Genomic DNA, 20,717 nt, shown 5'->3' on the forward strand with positions numbered 1-20,717 from the left:
CAAACAGTGGCCCCACCCTGGCCCCCCGGCGCGCGAGAGCCACTAGCAGCTCCCAGTCAAATGCAGGAGCTCTTGAGCTGAGGTGGGGTCTACAGATGGGTTAAGAGTCCACAGCTCCGTCAAGTTTCGGGCTGACTGCCACTTTTTATATTAATAAGTCTATAAACTCTTAGGTCTTAGGGATAAGGGAGGAAAAGGGAGAAAAATGTTCATCTGTGTTGGGAAATGTTTGTACTAGGAGCTGCCTGCATTTTCACAGTGAGTGTTGAGCCTCTGGCACAAATTTTAAAGACCCACAGAGCTGCATTTGGAGGAGGAAGAGGTGGGGAGGAGCAGAAGTAGACCTTCCTTACACCATACTCGAAAGCCACCTGAGATCTGTGGTTTGTGACAGTGTCAGGAAGGGTTCTACTGACGCCTTGAGCAAAGGGTCCAAATAATCAAACTACAGCAAGGTCTGCTTAGAAAGCCCAAAGCAGAGAAAAATCAAGCAACGTTGCAGATGCATAAAAATAGATACAGGTCAGGCAGAAATACGGAGACCAGAGCTTGTAGGCTGCAGAAGCCAGTACCTCATGTTGTGTTGTGTTGTGTTCTTTCAGCCAAGCAATAAAAACCAAAGAGCAAGAGAGGGCCTGCGTAGGTAAGGAAACCAGCTTGAGGAAGAGCAGACTCATACTGTTACAAACACAGACTACCAGCCTTAATATATTCACGGGAAGGAAAATCAGCTCAGCTGGGAGAGAAGATTGGAGCAGATGATGAGATGGAGAGCGTACGTCTCCTGCTGGCTTCCATGAAAGGCAGTGCTTCCCAGAACAAAGGGATGCCTCTGGGGACTGGCACTGCATCTGTGATTAAGCCTTTGAAGAATACACCCTCTCACTTCAACTCAAGGCCCAATCCACTAAAAGAATAAAACCCGCTTTCTAAACAGGGGTCTGAGATGACCTTCTTGTTGAAACAGCTCCCTCGACACTTGGAAACCCTTTAATCATATAAGGAAAACCACTGCTCGCAGGGTCTTCTTCAGCACCATTCACTCACAGGAAGTGGGCAGGACCCTCCACACTGGTGCCTCAGTCCAGCCTTTGGAGAAGGGTTGGGTCTCGGGGGAGTGGGAATGGATCACTTACCTCCATGGGTCTGAGTTCCCCATAGAATGGATGTGCCTCTCTGGGCCAGCCTAGACCAGCCAGGACACTAGGTGGGAACAGGAACCAAAGCCGTCTCTGGAGGCCTCGTCTCAAAGACGCTTCCCTGAAGAACGCCATAATTAAAGGCTTTGAAGCTCACCTGAGTCTACGGGCACCACAGCCAATTGGTATGAAAAGAAACTATGAAAGCGAATGCTACCTCCTACCTAATGGTGAGGAGAGAAGACCCATTATGAAAAAAGCTAAGGGACCCAGAGAACCGCAGGAAACAGGGCTTCATCATCTGAAATGTAAAAATGTGGTAGAACTGTGTGTTAACTGCACACATAGATCCTACCTCTCCTCAATGAGGCCTTACGGGTGTTTTAAAAAAATAAGTGTGAGAGGTAGAGAATTTAGCAGAAATTCTCTGGGAGAATATTCTTTCTGTCTCTGTCTCTGACACACACACACACACACACACACACCACAATCCAGTCACACTACGGCTCTACAATCTAAAGGAGGCCATAATATTTTACCCATGAGGAAAAGAGCAAAGGAGGTGAGAGATCCTGCACCACCCTTTGGGTCTAGAGTGTTGAACGTGAGTGTTGAAAAGAAGAGGGAAATTTTATCACATGATATTGTGGGGTTCTGAGATCTACAAGTAAAGGTTATAAGTACTTAAAAAAATATCTTCAGTTGCTCCATGCTTCTCTGAATGTAGCACGTTTTGAAAACTGAATCACGTGAGGCCCCTGCTTAGATTTGGGTTTCACGCATTCCTTCTAGAATAGTTGAAACAGTTCCAGTTAAAAGTAGAGACTCCTGCACACACACAACCCCGCTTGGTACCTTCCCTTACTATTCCCATATCCGATAGCTGTAGCCCTTCCGACGCTCTCCTGGCGATTTCACTCAGAGGCTCCTTTTGGTCTACTGACTTCAGTAACGCTTTTCATACCCCCTTCTAATTTTCACCCTTCCTGTGAGTTTGTACACACCAGCACCAGGTGAGATGCCCTCCCTGCCCTTGGGAGAGCACTAGAGAGCATCTACAGAGAAAGAACCTAAAGGACACATTTCCCACGACTATTATCATGATTATCTTGCCTCGTGAAAAGGGTGAGTGAGCATCATTAGGATGATAGAAATTTTTAGATAGGGGGTGCAGTATTTTGGGTTAAGGAAATAGATAAGAACTTTTACTCATGAGGCAGGTTCCCTTAATACTGTTAAACTCTGATACACCAAAAGGATAACATATATCCTGAGCAAAAACCAATAAGAAGGATGCCTCTACTTTTAATAGTAGGAATTATCCTGAGCACCCAAGATGGTGACAATCCTCATAATTCTCCAAGTAAGACAACAACCTGGGCTTCCCTGGTGGCGCAGAGGTTAAGAATCTGCCTGCCAATGCAGGGGACACAGGTTCGAGCCCTGGTCCAGGAAGATCCCACATGCCTCGGAGCAACTAAATCCGTGTGTGATAACTACTGAGCCTGCGCTCTAGAGCCTGCAAGCCATAACTACTGAAGCTCACACGCCACAAGTACTGAAGCTCGCCTGCCACCACTACTGAAGCCCGCACGCCTAGAGCCCGTGCTCCGCAACAAGAGAAGCCACCACAATGAGAAGCCCGCGCACCACAAAGAAGAATAGCTCCCACTCGCCTCAACTAGGGAAAGCCTGTGTGCAGCAACGAAGACCCAACGCAGCCAAAAATAATTAAATAAAATAAATAAATTTATTAAAAAAAAAGACTACAACATGGTCCCCTTCTTAGTGCCTCCCAGGAGGCCTGTCTCTTTTATGCAGAGGACCCTTTGTTGAGTATTACATAACAATGCACTTGAGGATGGGGACTACATTTATTCAGATTTGAGTCTCTACACCTATCACAATGTATAGTTCATAGGAGCATTTAATAAATGTTAGTTGAAGGAATAAATAAAACTAAGAAGTTCCTTAATCACTGGATCATTTTCTCAAAGTTTTTATTTTTTAATTTTATCAGTTTACATGTGAAAGCTTCAGTCAGGGTCAAAAAACTAACTCTACAGCTTTGGGTAAAAATCATTTTGTTTGGCTCTCAGGGCTTTAAGTTGCAAGCATCATTTGTGGAATCCGTGGGTTTCTGTGGTGAAATAAAAGGTTTTTCCTTTAAGATATTTTGGGCCTACAAATTTTCAAAGTTTTATTTTACGGTTTCTCCTTTTTTTCTGATTAAAAATAAAGTGTGGGTGTTGGGGGGCTTGCTGGCAAGAAGACAGAGCAACAGCAAACAAACAAGCAAACAAAAAAAAGCCACTTTGATTAAGCACAGTCAGTGAGCTCCGTGAAGCGTGTTTCAGCCCGATGCCAAATGACGCTCACTAAAATTGCAGCAATTTTTGATGCACATGCCAATGTTTGTGTTATTTTTACTTTAAAGATGTAACAGATTGCTCCAAAATAAATAATTTAAGCCTAATGTTTCAAAAGATTCCAAGCGCTGTGTCTTTCACTTCTGTAACCAACAGAAGCAACCCTCCTCTCTATGTAACACTCCTTTGGGAGGGTTGTTTTCTTGCTTTGTTTTTCAAAGTAGAATATTATTAAGTCACGAAAAACAATGACGTACTGATAGATATTACGACATGGATGAGCCTTAAAAACATTATGCTAAATGCAAGAAGCCAGACATAAAAGGCCACATATTGTATGATCCCATTTATACAAAATATCCAGAATAGGCAAATTCATGGAGACAGAAAGTAGATGAATGGGTACCTGGGATTGGGAGTAGGAGGAAATGGAGAGTGGCTGCTAATTTGCACGAGGTTTCTTTTGGGGGTGATGAAAATGTAGAATTAGACAGTAGTGATGGTTGCACAACTTTGTGAATACAATAAAAGCACTGGATGTATACTTTTAAAGGATGAATTTTATGGCAAGTGAATTATATCTCAATACAGCTGTTATAAAATTTAGTATCCCTCCAAAAAAAAAAGAATCTATTTTTCACCATCCTGTTCCAAATGTCATAGGTTCTATTGTTGTCCAGCGCTGAAGTGATAACTCCTCTTATCCAGGAAAAAAGGGAACAAACTCCATAGCATCTAGATTTGTGATCTGGTGGGAGGAGGGTGTGGAAAGGGTGCAGAGAGAGCTCTGGGTTGAGAATATAACCCACGTGCCACGGAAATCTACAATGTCCACACTGATGCTTCTTCAGACGTCAGGCCACGAACAGTGGGTCAGATTTTACACCTGATGCCCTCAGTTTAACTTAAAATAGCTTCAGACATGGCAAATTAACTTCACTCAAAATGTCCCCATCCTCAATCAATATTGGACTTCTTACTGGATTGTTTGCCTTTATGGTACAATCTAAGAGAGAAGAAACATCTATGATTTAAAAAAAAATCAAAAGCAAATATTTATGCTCTTCTGTCCTCCCTAAATGAGCCTGAATGGCTTTTAAATTCAGAAAATAAAGATGAAATGTAAGAATACCAGAGCAATAAACTGACAGCCTTGTGTTTTCATTAACATAGGTCGCCACTGTGAGGTGCATCAGATGATTGGGAACTACATGTGGGACCCCGCCACCAACAAGTCATTTGACATAGGGGTCAACAGAGACAGCCTGATGCCTCTCTGGTGGAACGGATCAGAACCTCTGTGGATCACTCTGACCAAGGCCAAAAGGAAGGTCTACATGTACTACTGGCCAGGTGAGTGTGTTGACATCCGTGCCTGTCCAACCTTCCAAATCTCAAAGCACCATTGTAGTCTCTGAGAACAAAGCATGTAGACGTGTTTGAAGACCAAGGTAGGATTTAGATAATGGGGTCTTTGTTCAAGAAATGTCTTATGGACATGTTTATGGACATGTTTCTTTAAATTTTGGACATGTTTCTTATGGACATGTTTCTTATGGACATGTTTCTTTAAATTTTGATTCAAACTCTCTAACATCAGACCAGACATAATGCCATTTCCTAATTCCCTTGGTTCATCAGTGTTTCTGCAGTATATTATGCGTTTTCATGGGTAAAATTTTGGATACACTGGAGAGATAAATTATAGGGTGCTTATTTGCTTTACAAAAGAACTTGGAGTACCATTTCTACAGATTTTGAGCTCCCCTACAATACTGAAAAGAGGATTCAAAGCTCTTACAACTTTCTGGCTGTGCATTAAATGAAGTCCCTTTATATTAACATTCCTCCTGTACATCCTAAATCAATGAGAAACTAAAGTACTTAACTTACTTCAGTGAGGGAGGTAAGCACTCATGCAGACTGCCCTGGCTGCTGTGAGGGGGCTTCAGGAGACTCTCATCTTGTCAGCCAAACTCTTTCATTAAGGATGCCAGGATTCAGTGACAACAGAATACTCAAACTCACCACTGACTTCGCATTGGTAGGGTGTGTTCCTGGTGAGTGGACAGTATAACTTTTCCATGCACGTGGCTGTTGACACGTTTTTCCTAGCTCTTCATGGTGCAATACTGATGATTGTCATTGTGGGAGAAGAGATCAGGGAGGCCTAGAAGAAATGAAGGGATAAGTGGGGAGAAGCATGTGGATGGATCTTGCTGGCCTGGGCTGGAGACGGCGGCCGCCTGATGGAACTGTGCAAGCCTGGCGGGTTCTGGGGGGCGGGGGAGCGGGCCCGGGCTGAGTCACAGGGGGCCACACCGAGGACGTGGGCCTGGAGCGAGAGTTTGGAGGATGCTGGCTGCAGGTGGTCACATGGAGAGCTGCTCCGGGGGCTCAAGGCTGTGCCAGCTCTCGGAGGAGGAGCGTCAAGCAAGGATGGATGGAGAGCAGGGAAAGTAGGCCCACGGCTGCGCTGTGCTGAGGGCCCTGAAAGCTGCCGCAGGGCAGAGACTAGCATCCAGCGGTGAGCCCAGGACGGCCAGGGCAGCTGCGTTACTTCAAAACCCGGCAGGAGAACAAACAGACAGGCTGGTTCTGCGGGCAGATGCAGTGTCGGGGGAGTGCTGGAGTTGCTTCAGAAGACGCCTGGGGTTCGGTCCATAGCAGCCACCTGGGCTGACATAAGAAGAAGCTTTCAAGCACGGGAAGGGTTGAAGAGAACTCTACCTTAAATGGAGGCTCAACTTTTCACAGAGTTGGACGTAAGGTTAAGAAAACAAGTGGGTGCATCAGCCAAGCTAATCAGACTTGATAGAGGAGCCCAGCTCAGGTTCAGCCCAACGTGACGAGATCCAGAGCTGAAAGACGTTGCTGTGCTTTGAGGTCTTTCTCAGCAATCATCATCAACAAACACAAGGGCCCACAGGCACAGGCCTGGGAGGGGGCAGGGAGCAAACACGCGCTCTCAGGGACCACCTCCAAACGAACCTGAGGACCATCAAGACGAATGCTGTCCCGATTCCATAAGGGCCATCTTCCACAGTATCCGGTTAATGTAACTTTCTGTGTCTTGGAACTTGATCTCTTCTTGCTCTGAAGAGCACCTCCCCCGGCATCTCCTCCCAGATCCCCACATGCCTCCTGCACATACACTCTCCTCGGATGGCCTTCTGGGTAGCCATGGATGCCAGTGCTCGTGGAAAGAGGGGGAAGATCTTAAAGGAGATGGTTGCCATGTCTCAGACTTCTCTCAGCTGTATTACAGAACATCACTCTTTATCTCATCCTGGAGAGTCTGGCTCCTTAATCATAATCAGCAATTTGAATTCATGTACCACTGAGTAGCTACAAAGTCTCAATGCTAACGTGACTGTAAAATATCTTGTCGCTCCTCCAAAATAGCTCCTGAAGGGCAAGAAACGGCCAATCGCTTTCTTTGATTCACAGTTCAGCAGCTAATGTGATGTGACAAATATGCCTTGAGATCAGTTTATGGAGTTCCCTACCAGGAGGGCAGAAGCTAAAACAGATAACCTCCTAGAATTTCCTCAGTGATCTAAATGGAGATTAGCTAACCATCTGGTCGTGTTGAAGTCTTGATAGAAATGGGATGAAAAGTCTCCTGTTTCTTAGACACTGTCCAGTCCTTCTAAACTGGATCCACAAATAAAGGCTCCCTGAGAACCAGCTGTCTCTGAAGGCCCTGCCGCCCAGCCCAAGCCAGGCGTGCTCTGGCCCCTGCATTCTTACTGGTTGACAGCTGAGGGATTAACGATCACTGCTGTCCTTTCTCCCTCCACCTTGGTCCCCTCCGGCCACAGCTCATAGCCCAGTGAGTGTTCATTTGTCTCCGCAAGATTTAGTGAAGTGCAGTGGCATTTCTTCTAAACATGACTTGGTTTTATTTTTCTTCTCAAACCCTCCTCTTCCTTCTCCAGTCGCCACCAGACATTGTACAGACCTCTTGATGAGGCCTGGAAAATCTTTATTGCTCCAGTGAGCTGTGTTATGACACTTTGAGCCTTGCCATTAAGTCAATATTTAGAAGTGCAATTTAGAAATGGCAGTAGTTCAAGTCTTCCTGTCAGGTAGATAAAGCAGCAGACTGAAAAATTGATCACTGGTAAAGAGTCCAAAAGACCCCACCTCAAGCCTTGAGAAATTTAATATCGTAAACAGACCCTTTATTACCCCACCCAGTGGTGCCGTGGAGCTGTGCAGAGGAAAATGTGCCTCAGGGAATGATCCCAGGCCCTAACTCAAATATCTGGGGGGTAAGGCTCCCCCAGATCAGCCAGGACCAGCGTCACCAGGACCTAGGAGTGCTCTGGAAAGGATGAGAGCTGAGTGTGTGTCATTCACTAATTTTATTCCCCTATTCCATCCCTCTGGTTTGAGGTCAAAGGAGTTTCATTGAAGTGGGGGGAAAGAAGAGGCTCCAATATTCACTTCATATCAAGAGCAACCCAAAGAGAAGGATGCCTTGGGGGAGGAGGTGAAGTGGGGGAATATAGGAGGATGAGTATTGATAAGATATTGCATGGAAGTAGAGTTTGAACTCCTTGGACAGTCGATGCTCCCTTACATAATGGCAGCAGTTTTTAAGTTTATTCTTACGGCTATCATGAAATACAAAAAAAGGAACAAAAAACAGCAGCCTTTTAGGAGTCTGTGGTTTAAAAACTCTTTGGAGCAAGGGTCTGAAGACTCTCAGTTCTACATCTTCAGTCATGATTTTGCAGTATTAACTCCTTATGGCCAAGCAGTCAGGAGGAATTGGGGGCAACCATTCATATGGCTCCGGGAGGGTGTTGGGTGTGGGTCTGGGGTCTTCTGCTGGTCTCTCCCCGTCCTGTGCAGGTGTTGAGACAAATAAGACACCTTTTATGTGGGGAAAGACACATTTCCAGCTGGCTTCTCCTCCCCTACTTCCCAGAGGTGGGCTGGCTGGGGAGTTAACAGATGGGTATCTGACTCAGCTCCAGTCAAGTCTTGGTTGTTAAAATCAAGAGGATTTCCTCTGGATGCGTGAGGAGGCACGTACTGACTAGGATCAGGAGTTGTGGTTGTTCACAGAATCTTCCGCTTCCCTGCTGTGCTGGGTCCCTGACAATCTTCCATTGGGCTGCACTTAGATGAATGCGCTTAGCCTCAGGGGAGGTCCGGAGCCCAGCATCAATCATGCAAATGTGTGGGTTAGCATTACAGCCAAGGTCTTGGACTCTACCTACATGACTCCAAATATCTGCATAAAAACTGAATTTTTTTTTCAGGCAAATATTTAACAATCAAATACAGGGGGTCCAGATTTTCACTAAATTTTCCAACACTGCCACCAATTTGGCATTAAGCTTTAAGATGTATGTAATTTTAGGACCAGAAGAGGCTTTATTCTGTATGTAGTTTGCTGGTTCCTACACTTGTAAATCAAGGCCTCCTTAGGATACTGATAAAAACTATGGAATTTTTTTTATTAGAAAAACAAACACATACATACTATACACACAATTTTGTGCTCATGTAATACAAGAGACTACAATGATGAGGACTGCCAGATGGTCTTTGACGTGGCAATACATACATATGTATAATATCTAGTTGATTTGATTTTTTTCAATGTGAGGGAAACGTCTTAGAAACTCAGTAAAGTATCAATGAAGCCCAGACTCCTCTAGTTAATGTTGTCTGCCAAGAGTAGGCTTGGGTTAAAATTCTCTAAGACTCTCTGGGTCAGATTCACCTTGAGTCCTTTCCTTTGTTTGTTGGTAACTTGGGTAAGGTCTGCCTCATTGCTCTTGTCTGTCTGCGTCAGCAACAAGGAGATTACAAATTCACATCGCAAGTTAGAGGTTGTCTCAGAGAAGTGATCTATCTTCAAAAGCATCCTGCAGGATTTCTAGGGGTCAACCATTTCTGCTGCAGAGAAATTGAGGAGGTGGTGCCTTTCTGGACTGCTGCCTGCAGGGGTGACTCCCCCAGCACTCGGAAGTCTTCCGAGCTGTCCAGCCACATCCAGTCTCCTTTTGCAGGATGGTGTCTTGGCCAAAAGAGCCCATAGTTTCTCAGCAGCATCTGTTACGGTAACTAGGAAGCCTTAAAGAGAAATCCAGGGACAAACTTCCACTCTTCACAAATCATGGCAAATCTGTTTCTTCATAAAACATCTTAAAAGGGTGTGACTCAAGGCACTGTAATAAGCTCTCAGGAGACGACTGTGAGCAACACCAGATACAAGCTCTCCCCACCCTACCCCCAGCCCCCCAGAGAACCTACCATCCATTCAGTCAAGGAGACATGTGATAATCTGATACTCGCCCAGAGAAATGAAAAGGACACTTGTTTAAAGTATAACAGTGAAAAGTATATTGCATTATGACCTCATCTAATAGGGGATCTGGTTTCACCCAGAGGGTGAGGTGAGTTAACACCTGAGGGGATGGACAGGGTAGCAGGGTGGGAGCGCAGGAGCTGGCGGGAGGGAACATCCAGACCCAGCGAACGGCGTATGTTAAGGGATGGATGTGGCATGTGGATGGGCTGGAGAGAAGCTGAGGCCAGGCCAGGCTCCATGGGCCAACTGAAGAATTTGGTCTTATCCTGAGAGGAGTAAGAAGTCACTGGAAGGTTTTAAGGAAGAAGGTGACAGTACCATATTTGAATTTGGCAAGATTACTCTGGCAGCACCGTGGAGAAAGGGACCTAGGCGTCAGAGGGCCTGGAGGAGGGGCGACCAACCCGTCAGGAAGGTACCGCACAGACCTAGGAAAGAGGTGAGAACAGTGTGGATGAGGGTAAAGGAAGTGGGGAGAAATGGGTGGGTTGGGGACATATTTAGGAATTGAAATTGCCAGGGCCTGGTGATGCACCAGATTTGGGATTAAGGGACCGAGCAGTGACGGGCATGACACTTGGTTTCTGGCTTACAGGACTAAGGAGGGAAGGTGTGTCTTTGCCCATTCCGTGAAATTGAAAGAGGAGTGGTTTGGAGGCAGAGGAACATCTGCGTTGACTCTGAGACATGTCGCGTTGTGTGCCTGGAGCTCGACGAGTGAGCTGGAGATACACAGATGTGTGGTTCTCGGGAGGGCCCGGGGCCGGTGAAGCTGTGGGCAGGAAGGTCAGCCGGGGGAGAGCCCACGTGAAGAGAGACGATGGCCCCAGACACAGCCTGGAGTGGAGGAGGTTCATGCTTAACGATCAGATGGGGCGAGTGAGTCTGCGGAGGAAACAAAGCTGGACTTCCTCGGGAAGCAGGAGAGAAGCCAGAAGAGCTGGGAAAAGTGTAAGGAGAGTGATGCCATCCTTTGAAGGCATCTGATGGGTGGCTTGATGTCACCCGAGAGGCAGGGGAGGCGCCACTGGAGAGCGACACCAGCTGAAATCTGTTGGCCCCTCTTGTGACAGAGACCAGAGGAACCAAATGGTTTCAAGAGGGGAGTGGCCATCCCTGGACTCACTGTCGAGCGACACTGCGGGGCGGCAGAGACAGCGTGTGGATTTATTATCTGGGGCATTGCTGGCAAGCTCTGAACTTTGTAGCTGTTAATTTCTTTAACATTTTTCAACTCAGTCTCAAGAAAGGTCCATTATAATAACCCCAGGGTAGCCTTTAATTTCCCTCTATTGCCCGAGAGTCTGCTTGAATAGCGACAATGATCGTTGTACCTCATCTAATACTGGTTTTGAAGAAAACAAAGTGTACAAAGAATAAAATTTGCCATGATTTTTTTCCGCAAAGACGATTTTCAATTAAACAGGAAAAGTAACATTAAAAAAACAAAAAAACCCCCACCTTTTATTGTTCTGGTTAGTGAACCCTCTGACTCCTGCTGGGAGTTCGTATATTCTAACGATGAACAAGCACATCTCCTCAGGTCGGGAGGCCAGATAAGGAGTCAGCAGTCACCATCCACCATGGATGATGCTGGGACTATAATAGACACGGTAATGCATGCGCAGGTGGGACAGATTCCTAGGAGCATCTGAGGCAGAGGGAAGGAACATGTACTAAGGTTCAAAGATGAGCAGGCAAGGGCATGTTGTGTTCCTGAAACTACAAAGAATACGACAAGGTTGCAGCTGAGTGACTAAGGCAGGAGTGAAGAGATCGGAAACTGGAAATGGCCAGATCTTAAGAATCAGGGACTTGGGCCCTGGTATGTAAAGGGACTTGCATTTAAGGAACAAAGGTGTTTTAGGTCATATCAGTTGCAGAAACAGATAAGCCCCAAAGTCTCAGTGGCTTAACCCAATGGAAGTTTATTTTTTGCTACAGAAAGTCTGAAAAGGGTAATTGTGATCAACAGTTGACTCTCTGAACAAGGATGCAGACACTGGTGGGGACTGAAACGTGTCCCCCAAATCCGTACCTTGGAGCCCTAGTCCCCCATGTGGTGATGTCTGGAGGTGAGGCCTTTGGGAAGTAATCGTTTGGACGAGGTCATGATCCTCTTTACTCCCGCTGGGTCTTCCTTTCTTGCTGTTTAAGGGACATCTCTGTTCTTGTTTCTCCCTCCTTAGGAGTGATTCTCCACCCTGGGTATGTTAAGAATCCCCTGAGGCCATTATGAAATATCAGAGCCCAGGCTGCATCCTCAGAGGTTCCGACATCACTGGTGTGGGACGAGGGGCTGAGGACTACAGCGAGAGACCCTCTGCAGTGGGCCTGGTGCACAGACCTAGTGTGCCTGCCCTGGGTGCCCACAGCCACGGCGTGGCTTCCAGCCCTGCACTCCCATCTCTGCCGGTCACACTGTCCCAAGAAGCCTCTTCCTGTCCTTCTCTCCCCCCTGCCCCAGTCCCCAGGGTCACTCTGTGTCATTGGCGCTGGCCTCTCTGAAACCTGACATCAACAGGGAAAGGAGAAGAGATGAGTAGTTTGAGCACCTGAAGCGAACTCAGCACTTCGCAGACATAATTTCACTCAATCCTCACAACAGTCCTAAGACAGGACTGCTGTCATCCCCACTTTACAGACGGGGGCATGGAAGTTCCCAGAACACACAGCCAGGACACAGTAAGCCGGCTGGGCTGCTGCCGGGGCTGCCTGAGTCCACGCCCCGCGCAGGGTCCCTCCCTGAGCTTGGCCGAGGCCGGGGAGGGTCTTCCCACCGGCCATCCCAGGTTTGCCAGTTCAGCTCCCCTCCACAGCCCAGGGTGGGAGCAGAGGGATTCAGGGGGAAGGATCCTGATAAAGTGAAGAAAAGAGCCCGGAGTCGGGACTTCCTGAAACTCAGTCCCCGGCAGAGAATGCTGGAGGCTTGGCCTTTGGTGGCCGAGGCAGGCCTACACCCACCCCCAGGTCTGTTCCACTTTCCCCCTCGGCACCCAACACGCCCTCGTTGTCAGTGGGCAGAGGGGCTCAGCCACCTCTGCAGTGCTTTTCCCAGCTGGTGGGCCGCTGGCTGTCGGATCCGGATCCAGCGTCTGTCAGAGGGATTCCTTAGGGTGGGACAGAGACGTGGCCCTTTCACCTCACCAGAGCCCTTTGTGTGCAGAGAGCTCCGTGCCCTCCCGGCCTCTCCCCTCCTGTTCTCCCTGCTGTGCTGGATGGAGCCCTTGAGGAACCTCAGGGCAACGTAAAGAGCCAGAACATGACCGGAAAGAGACCAGTTCAGCCACTTCTTTGCCGTGGGACCTGGGGGCAGTCACTTAATCTCTCTGTGCGGCGGATTCCTTATCTGTCCCACAGGAATGACTACGTGTACCTCTCAGGCTTGCTGGGCACGTGAAATGAGATAGGATATACAGAATATCCGACCAGAATATATGGTTAGGAGCTATATAGTAACCCCACCCTTGCCCCCCGATTCTTAAAAGGGAGCTTCAGCCTGTGTCCTTCTAATGTGTCACATGGGGTGCACGGGGGGAGGGGGAAGCTCTGGCCAGGTCACTCTTGGCCCAAAACAATGCTGCAAGGTCACATCAGGGATTCAAATGCACACTTGCAGCAAAGGCCACAGAGTGAAACACAAGTCCTGTTTTAAATCGCCATGAGAGTTCTGAGACAGGCCATCATGGCCAGTCAGGGACGGGAAAGGAGTTTCCCAGGAAAGGGGTGGATGGAGGGGTCTGGCCACTGGGTCATCAGAGGAGGGAAAGAGGACAGAGTCTGGCTTTTTGATGCCTCAGGGCTGCGGGGCAGAAGCCATGGACAGGGCGAGCTGTGCACACAGGACTCTGTGCAGAGGTGGCACTGAGTGCTCGAGGTGTGGCCACTGGGGTGGCCCTTGGGCTCTTTGCCCAGATGTGCAGATCGCTGGCTTTGCAGGGCCACATGCAGCACTCACTCCTGCTCCCAGCCATTCCTGGAAGTGGTTCAGAACCAACTCAGAAGTTGGAGAGTTCCCCCAGATACATGGTGGGAGGAAAAGGGCACTTTGTAAGACCTGGAGATCACAGGCTCAAACTGGAGGACTGGAGGGTGAGGAATCCCTGGGTCGGCGCTAGAGTTCTGGCAAAGCCGCTGGCAAGGCTGAGCCTGTGGTCAAGGGCTTGCCGGCATCCTGCATCCCGAGGAGGCCCAGGCTTCTTGGATCCAAATACCAGGAAACCACCTGCTCCGGGAGGAGGCTCTGGTGGGGACCACCACGTGTGCAGCAGTCGAGATGCCTTCCCCCTGGGGAGCATGACATCACTTGCAAGATTTAGATGACCTTGAGGCATGTGCCTCGGACCCAGAGATGCTGCTCGTGGCTGATATGAGGGGCACCAGGAGTCCCTCACTCCTCACCTGGGCCTGCTGGGGAAGAGGACGGTCCCTGACCCTGGCACAGAGACTTGCCCGTCTAAAGCTGACTCACAGAGGCAGAGATCGCGTCTCACCTTTGGCCTCGTGATGCCTTGCTAAGGTTTTGCCACTGCCTTCCTAAAGCAGACACCCAGCCTGGGTTAGGCACCTGCCCCTCTGCCCTCAGGTTCCTCTCAGGACTCATTGAGTCCTTTCCAGTTGAGTTTCCAGAATCTGCTCTAATGGATGAGTGCTTCTCATCTCACCTGTCTGCCCCTGTGCACAAGGCCAGTCTGCATGGCATCCTGTGTTCAGGCCAGCCCACCCCCCCCGCCCCAGATCAGAAGAGACCTCCCAGCCCTGTGGGCCCGGCTGACCTGGGAAAGGGTGTCTGAGATCAAAGGCCACACTTTCCCCAAGGACTTGTCCCCATAAGCTCCTGTGCATGGGCTGTATCTTCCTGGAAAAGGTGACATGTTTCTAAGAGTTAATTAACTTAGCTGTTTTGATAAGCTCTCCTGAGACACATATTCAACCGTAGTACACCTGCCTCATGTCCCATAAAACGCAGCTCACAGGGGTTATTGTCACAAGGTGTGTGTGGAAGTTGGAAGCCGGGCGGCACTTGGAAGCTGGGACGTGTGTTCCAGGAAGTTTAGAGAAATGTGATTTTCATGGGCTCAGCTTCCTTGGAGGGAGTTGGCAGGAAGCCAGGATCAGTCAGGAAAGCAGTGGAAAAGTATCAGAGCCAGGAAGCTGATTGCTAGGTGGCAAGGAGACCTTGGAACAGTCACTTCTCCCATCTCAGGCCTTTGTTTTCTCAGCTGCAAAATAAGAGGCACTGATGTAAGGCTGCCGTGAAGGGCCGTGAAAGCTGTTCGTTGTGCCCGGATGCTGTGTCCACGGGGGCGTGGCTCACACTATAGTCGTCATAGATTTGCATATTTGTTTTGACAATATGTTGGTCTCTGACAGTCATGTTGCTATGACAAAATAGATATATTAAAATAATTGTCTAGGGCTTCCCTGGTGGCGCAGTGGTTGGGAGTCTGCCTGCCGATGCAGGGGACATGGGTTCGTGCCCCGGTCCGGGAGGATCCCACGTGCCATGGAGCGGCTGGGCCCGTGAGCAATGGTCGCTGAGCCTGCGCGTCCGGAGCCTGTGCTCCGCAACTGGAGGAGCCGTGGCAGTGGGAGTCCCGCGTACCGCAAAAAAAAAAAAAAAAAAAAAAAAAAAAATTGTCTAGCAGAAGTAAGTTAAGTGTTTTGAAGAAGTGACTAAAAAAAATTTTTTTTGGCACAAAGATGCATGGGCTTAGTGGTGGTCCTCTTTGGTTGTCCTTTAAGTTCCATCCAACTCTATATTTTCTGCTCAGGATATATTTATTAGGTTGCTGAGATGGGACTATCCCAGCAGGAAGGCAGACTCTAGACAGACATAATATGAGGACCTGAACAATGAGCCCTAATTAAGGGCAATTCCCTTTCAAGTTCCCTGGGAACAACGAGGAAATAAGATGGAGGAAAGTCAAAGCCTGCCCTTGAAGCACTGGTGAAACCAAAATCTTACTGCCAAATTCCTGGTTGGTCTTTGAAACTGCAAAAGCCAGGCCACTGCCTTTGTGTCCCCACACACCCCTGTGCAGAGAATCAGGAATCCCTGCTTTCCTCAGGCACAGTGGGCTGACCTGAAGGACCTCAGTTGACCAGATCCACACTCCCTGGGAGGCCATGAAAATGGCCTGGAGGCAACAGCCCAAGAGGCTGAGCAGTGCGCCTAGGTTCATGGACTGAGCCCACGGTGGGTCCAGAAAGGGGCCCACAGGCTCCTGATTAGAGAAATAGCGCGTGGGATCCACACAACACACCCCTTCCAGTCTGATGATTTCCATCAGGTAAAGACTAAGGAAAACCAAATGAAGCCCCCAGACTAATTCTTCCAGGAATAATGAGCCTTGCTCTCTCTAAATCTACCACCTTCACTAATTCCATGTTCCATTGCATCGTGGCATCTGTCATTGCTTGCTGGCTGTTTCCTTTGCAGGTCATTTTTATTCATTCTGGGTTTTAAGATTAGAGGTCTAGTGACTTTGGAGATTTCACCTGGGAAAGACCATTCAGGACAGAGAGTGCAGAATGACTGCACTTGCCTCAGTTTTTGTGAACTTGGGTACCGGTCTCTCCCTTCTCAGGGCCACATGAAGGTATGTAGCTTCGATCCAAATTAATTGTGTCTGCAGCGTCAGGGCATCTCTGCTGGGTTGAGACACAATCTTTTCACTCCTCTGTCTGGCTCTCTGCTTATCTGAAGAGACAGTAAGCAATAATGCTCCGTTTGCTCTGCAGTCAAGGTTTTTCCTCTCTCTGCTCAGCTTATAGAGCTTCAGCTGGGGAACAACCCTGAGAATAAATGACAACTCTCAGTCATATCTTACCTCCAACTGCCTGCACCACTCTAAGCCCTGCTGCTTTCTGAACTTTACAGTTCCCTTAGAGTAGCAGCACTAATGCCTAGTTTCCTGGTTCAGTGTCTTCAAACTGTAAGGATTTCCAAGAGCAAGATTAATTTTAAGGGAATCTGTCTTAAGATCATCAACTTTCATATATATTGCAAAAATTGTCCTGATTAAAAACATGTCCTTTTCCTACTTTATATAAGAAAGGAGTATCCCTCAGCAATCAAGAACCTTACTAAGGTGCATTGTCTCAGTATATAAAAGCCTCCAGGGCCAAACAAAGAAACAGTTCAAAATGTTGGTGTAGGTGTATAGAAAAGAATGCATCTAGTGACAAAATAACAAAACGTAAAAATAGTCAAGTATTTCCCAATGCTCTCTTTTAAATTATTTAAGAAAAACTTAATTGAGTTGTCAGCTGAAACACTATTTAAAAATTGATGATGATAGATCACTATGTGAATGTTGGCATTCAAAGGAGCTATTCAAAGAATTAAATGACAGACTACTTCTATTTCCATCTACTTATTTATGTAAACAACTTTCTTATCACTTAGATTTAACAAATAGGAATAGAATGGATTCTGAACTTGTCTCATTCTAGAGATCAATCATATTCATCCATGGATATACAAACTGATTTTTAAAAGCATCCTATTCCTTTCATTATGAGATGCATTTCCAATAAAATGTAACTTTTTATTTTAAAAGATCATTTATTGAAATTTGGGATTCCACTGGTACAATGACAGGCAAAGCTACTTTGAAACAACTGTTCTTGCCAGCAACAACTGAAAACGCTGCTGGACTCTGTGTGTGTGTGTGTGTGTGCGTGTGCGCGTGCACGCGCACACAGTGTGATGGATCAGAGACAGACTAAGACCTAGAGAACAAGGTGTATCTGGAAATTGGCACCATGTCTCCCCTTCATTTAAACACTGATCGCAGAAGCAGCAGCTGAGAGACTAAGAAACTGAACTGAGGTTTTGACAGAATCACAGGATGGGGGAAATGACAAAAATTGTGGAGTTCACAGGCCACCAAACAGAAGAGATCTAGTAAACATCCTAGACTTTCAGTTGGGACAATAAAGGACAATGCCCTTGGAGTAAGAAGGAGCTAGAAGTAAACTAGGGGTGAAACCCTCTGGAGGACTGAAGCCTTCATAAAGCCCAAGCTGAGCTTCGAGTCATCTTTATCCCTGACTAAATCCACTCTGGGTTAAGATGGTCTGCCTATAGCCTAGGTGCCCTTCATAAGCAAAAGCCAGGGCTCTCTAGAAAAAGATAACAACATATGGAGTGTCAAATGATATCTACAATTTTTTGTATACCATATGCAGCATTCAGTTATAAAAAATAACCAGAATATGGGAAAAAAGGTCTGACTGGAAACTCAGGAGAAATAAACAAGTCTTGACTGAAAAATCAAGAGAAAAGCAGTAGACAGTAGACTTACACCCACTGGTCCAGATACCGATATGACTTTAAAGAGAGCTATGATGAAAGAACTAAATGACAAAATGGAGACCTGCACTAGTAAACTAGAATCTTTTTTAAAAAGTGAGCTCTATAACTGAAGACAGCTCTCCAGCTTAAATAGGCAAAAAGATGAAAAAGGCAGAAAAGAATGTTCGAGACATATGGGACATAGTGAAAAGGCCACAGAAGGATTAGAGAGAGAAGATGAGACACAAGTAATATTTGAGAGATAAAGTTTGAGAACTTTCTGAAACAGACAAGAAATATCAAATCATAGACTCAAGAAGTGCTGTGAAACCCATGAATTTCAGAACTGCTGATACCACAGAAATGAGAAAAACTTAAAAGCAGCAGTAGAAAATTGTTCAGAGAAGCAGTGATAAGACTGACAGCTGACTTTCCAACAGAAATACTGGAATCCAGAAAGACAATAGAATGATATCCCCAAATGATAAAAGAAAAATAATGATCAGTTCTATATCCAGTGAAAATACCCCTCAAAAATGAAGGTAAGGGACTTCCCAGGTGGTTCAGTGGTTAAGACTCCGTGCTCCCAATGCAGGGGGCCTGGGTTCAATCCCTGGTCAGGGAAATAGATCCTGCGTGCCACAACTGAGACCCAGCGTAGCCAAATAAATAAAAAAATTTTTTAAAAGGAAGGCAAAATAATGACTTTTTCTATAGACAGAACACTGAGAGAATTTATTGTCAGCACATTTAGAGTGGAGGAAATGCTAAATTCTTAAGGTGGAAGGAAAATTATCACAAATGGAAGCCCAGAGATGGAGGAAGGGATGAAGAGCCACAGAAAGGGTAAATGTGTAGGAAAAACTAAATTAATAATAATAGTAGTAATAATAATGTTTAGATTAAAAACCCATATGGAATGGAAATACATGACAACAGAAGCACAGAGGTAGGAGAAATGTAAAATTCAAAGTTAAAGTGTTTAAATGTTTTTGCATTGCCTGGGAAGTTGTGGGAGTGCAAATTTATATTAGATTTCGATTGACCAATATTTCAATTTTAAAAAATCATCTCTAGGGCACTATTCCAGAAAGAGATTAATTAAAATATACAAATAGCAAGGTAATAGAGGAGAGGAAAAGGAGCAATAATAATCATACATACATAATCCAAAAGGAATTAAGAAAGGAGAGAAAAACTGTCAAATGTGTAATGAATACAAGACATGTATTTAGGTGGCTGATTTAAACATAAAAATTTCTTTAAGTACTTTGCAAGTAAACGTTTATTTTTTTTACTAATATTTCATTAAATGCTCCAATTAATCTGAATGAGTCTATTTATATAAAGTTCAAAAGCAGGTAAAACTAATCTACAGTGTTAGAATAGTGTTTACACTTGGAAGAACAGTGACTAAAATGGGGCATGAGAAGGTGCCTGTATGTGAAGGTTATGTTCTGTTTCCTGATCTGGGTGCTGGCTACACAGCTGCATTTACTTTGTCAGGATGAACAGTACACTTACCATTTATTCACTTTGTATGTATCTATGTTAAACTTTAATAGAAATTCACATTTAAAACAACTATCAGACTGGATAAAAGCAAAAACTAATATATGCTGCTTATAAAAGATGTACATTAAACGTAAGTATGCAGAAAAGTTGAAAGTAATAGCATTTTTAAAAGACATAGCACACACTCACCAAAGGAGAGCCGGTGCAGCTATAACATCAGTCGGTGCAGACTCTAAGCTTAGACTATTTTTAAGGTAAAGAAAGACAGTTCACATTGATATAAAGTTCAGTCTACCAAGAAGTTGTAATAATTCTAAATTTTCATGCTCCTAATTACACAATCTCAAAATAAATAAAGCAAATATTGATAAAACCAAAAGGAGAAATGGGTAAATTCACAATGATAATAAGTTTTAAGACATCTTTCTCAGTAACTGATAATATAAGAAAATAAAAAAATAGGATACAGAAAATTTATGAAGCATAATTAACATATTTACCTAATTGATATTACTAGAACACTGTACCCAACTACCACTAAATACACATTATTCTCAAGTACACATGGAACATTTGTCAAAAATGACCATATTTTAGCCATAAAGCATTTCTCAACAAATTGGAACTGTATGAAACCATACAGAATGTGTTCTCCGACTACAGTGTAATTAAAGTATAATCAATAATAAAAAGAAAAATTTCAATTCTATATATTTGGAAAATAACCAGAGACTTCTAAATAACTCATGGTTCAAAGAAGAAGTAACTATGGATATTTGGATTGTGGGATGCAAGTAAAGTCATTCTTAAATGGAAATTAATAGTTATACATCCAAGTGATGACAAGGGTGGAGTAACAAAGTCTCATATAGTGCCAGGAGGAGCAAATTAATATAGCAACTTTGAAAGCCTATTTGGCATTATCTAATAAAGGTGAACATATGCACACCCCAAATCTGGCAATTCTACTCCTACACATATTACAACAGAAATGCATACCTAAGTACATCAAAGAACATGTACAAGAATGTTTATATCAGCATTACTCATAATTTTTA

The 20,717-nt window shown here is 45.5% G+C and overlaps 1 protein-coding gene across 1 annotated transcript in view; it reads left to right on the forward strand.

Moving 5' to 3' along the window:
• ENPP6 (ectonucleotide pyrophosphatase/phosphodiesterase 6) overlaps positions 1-20,717 on the forward strand; it is a gene marked incomplete at both ends in the record, with an annotated part of 93,928 nt that overhangs the window by 41,012 nt on the left and 32,199 nt on the right. The window contains one exon of the mRNA XM_079726545.1: positions 4,682-4,861. Within this exon, the coding sequence (XP_079582671.1) occupies positions 4,682-4,861 (180 nt within the window). The remainder of the gene's footprint in view (positions 1-4,681; positions 4,862-20,717) is intronic.

The sequence above is a fragment of the Hyperoodon ampullatus genome, assembly GCF_949752795.1.
Source record: "Hyperoodon ampullatus genome assembly, chromosome: 20".
Lineage (NCBI taxonomy): Eukaryota > Metazoa > Chordata > Mammalia > Artiodactyla > Ziphiidae > Hyperoodon > Hyperoodon ampullatus.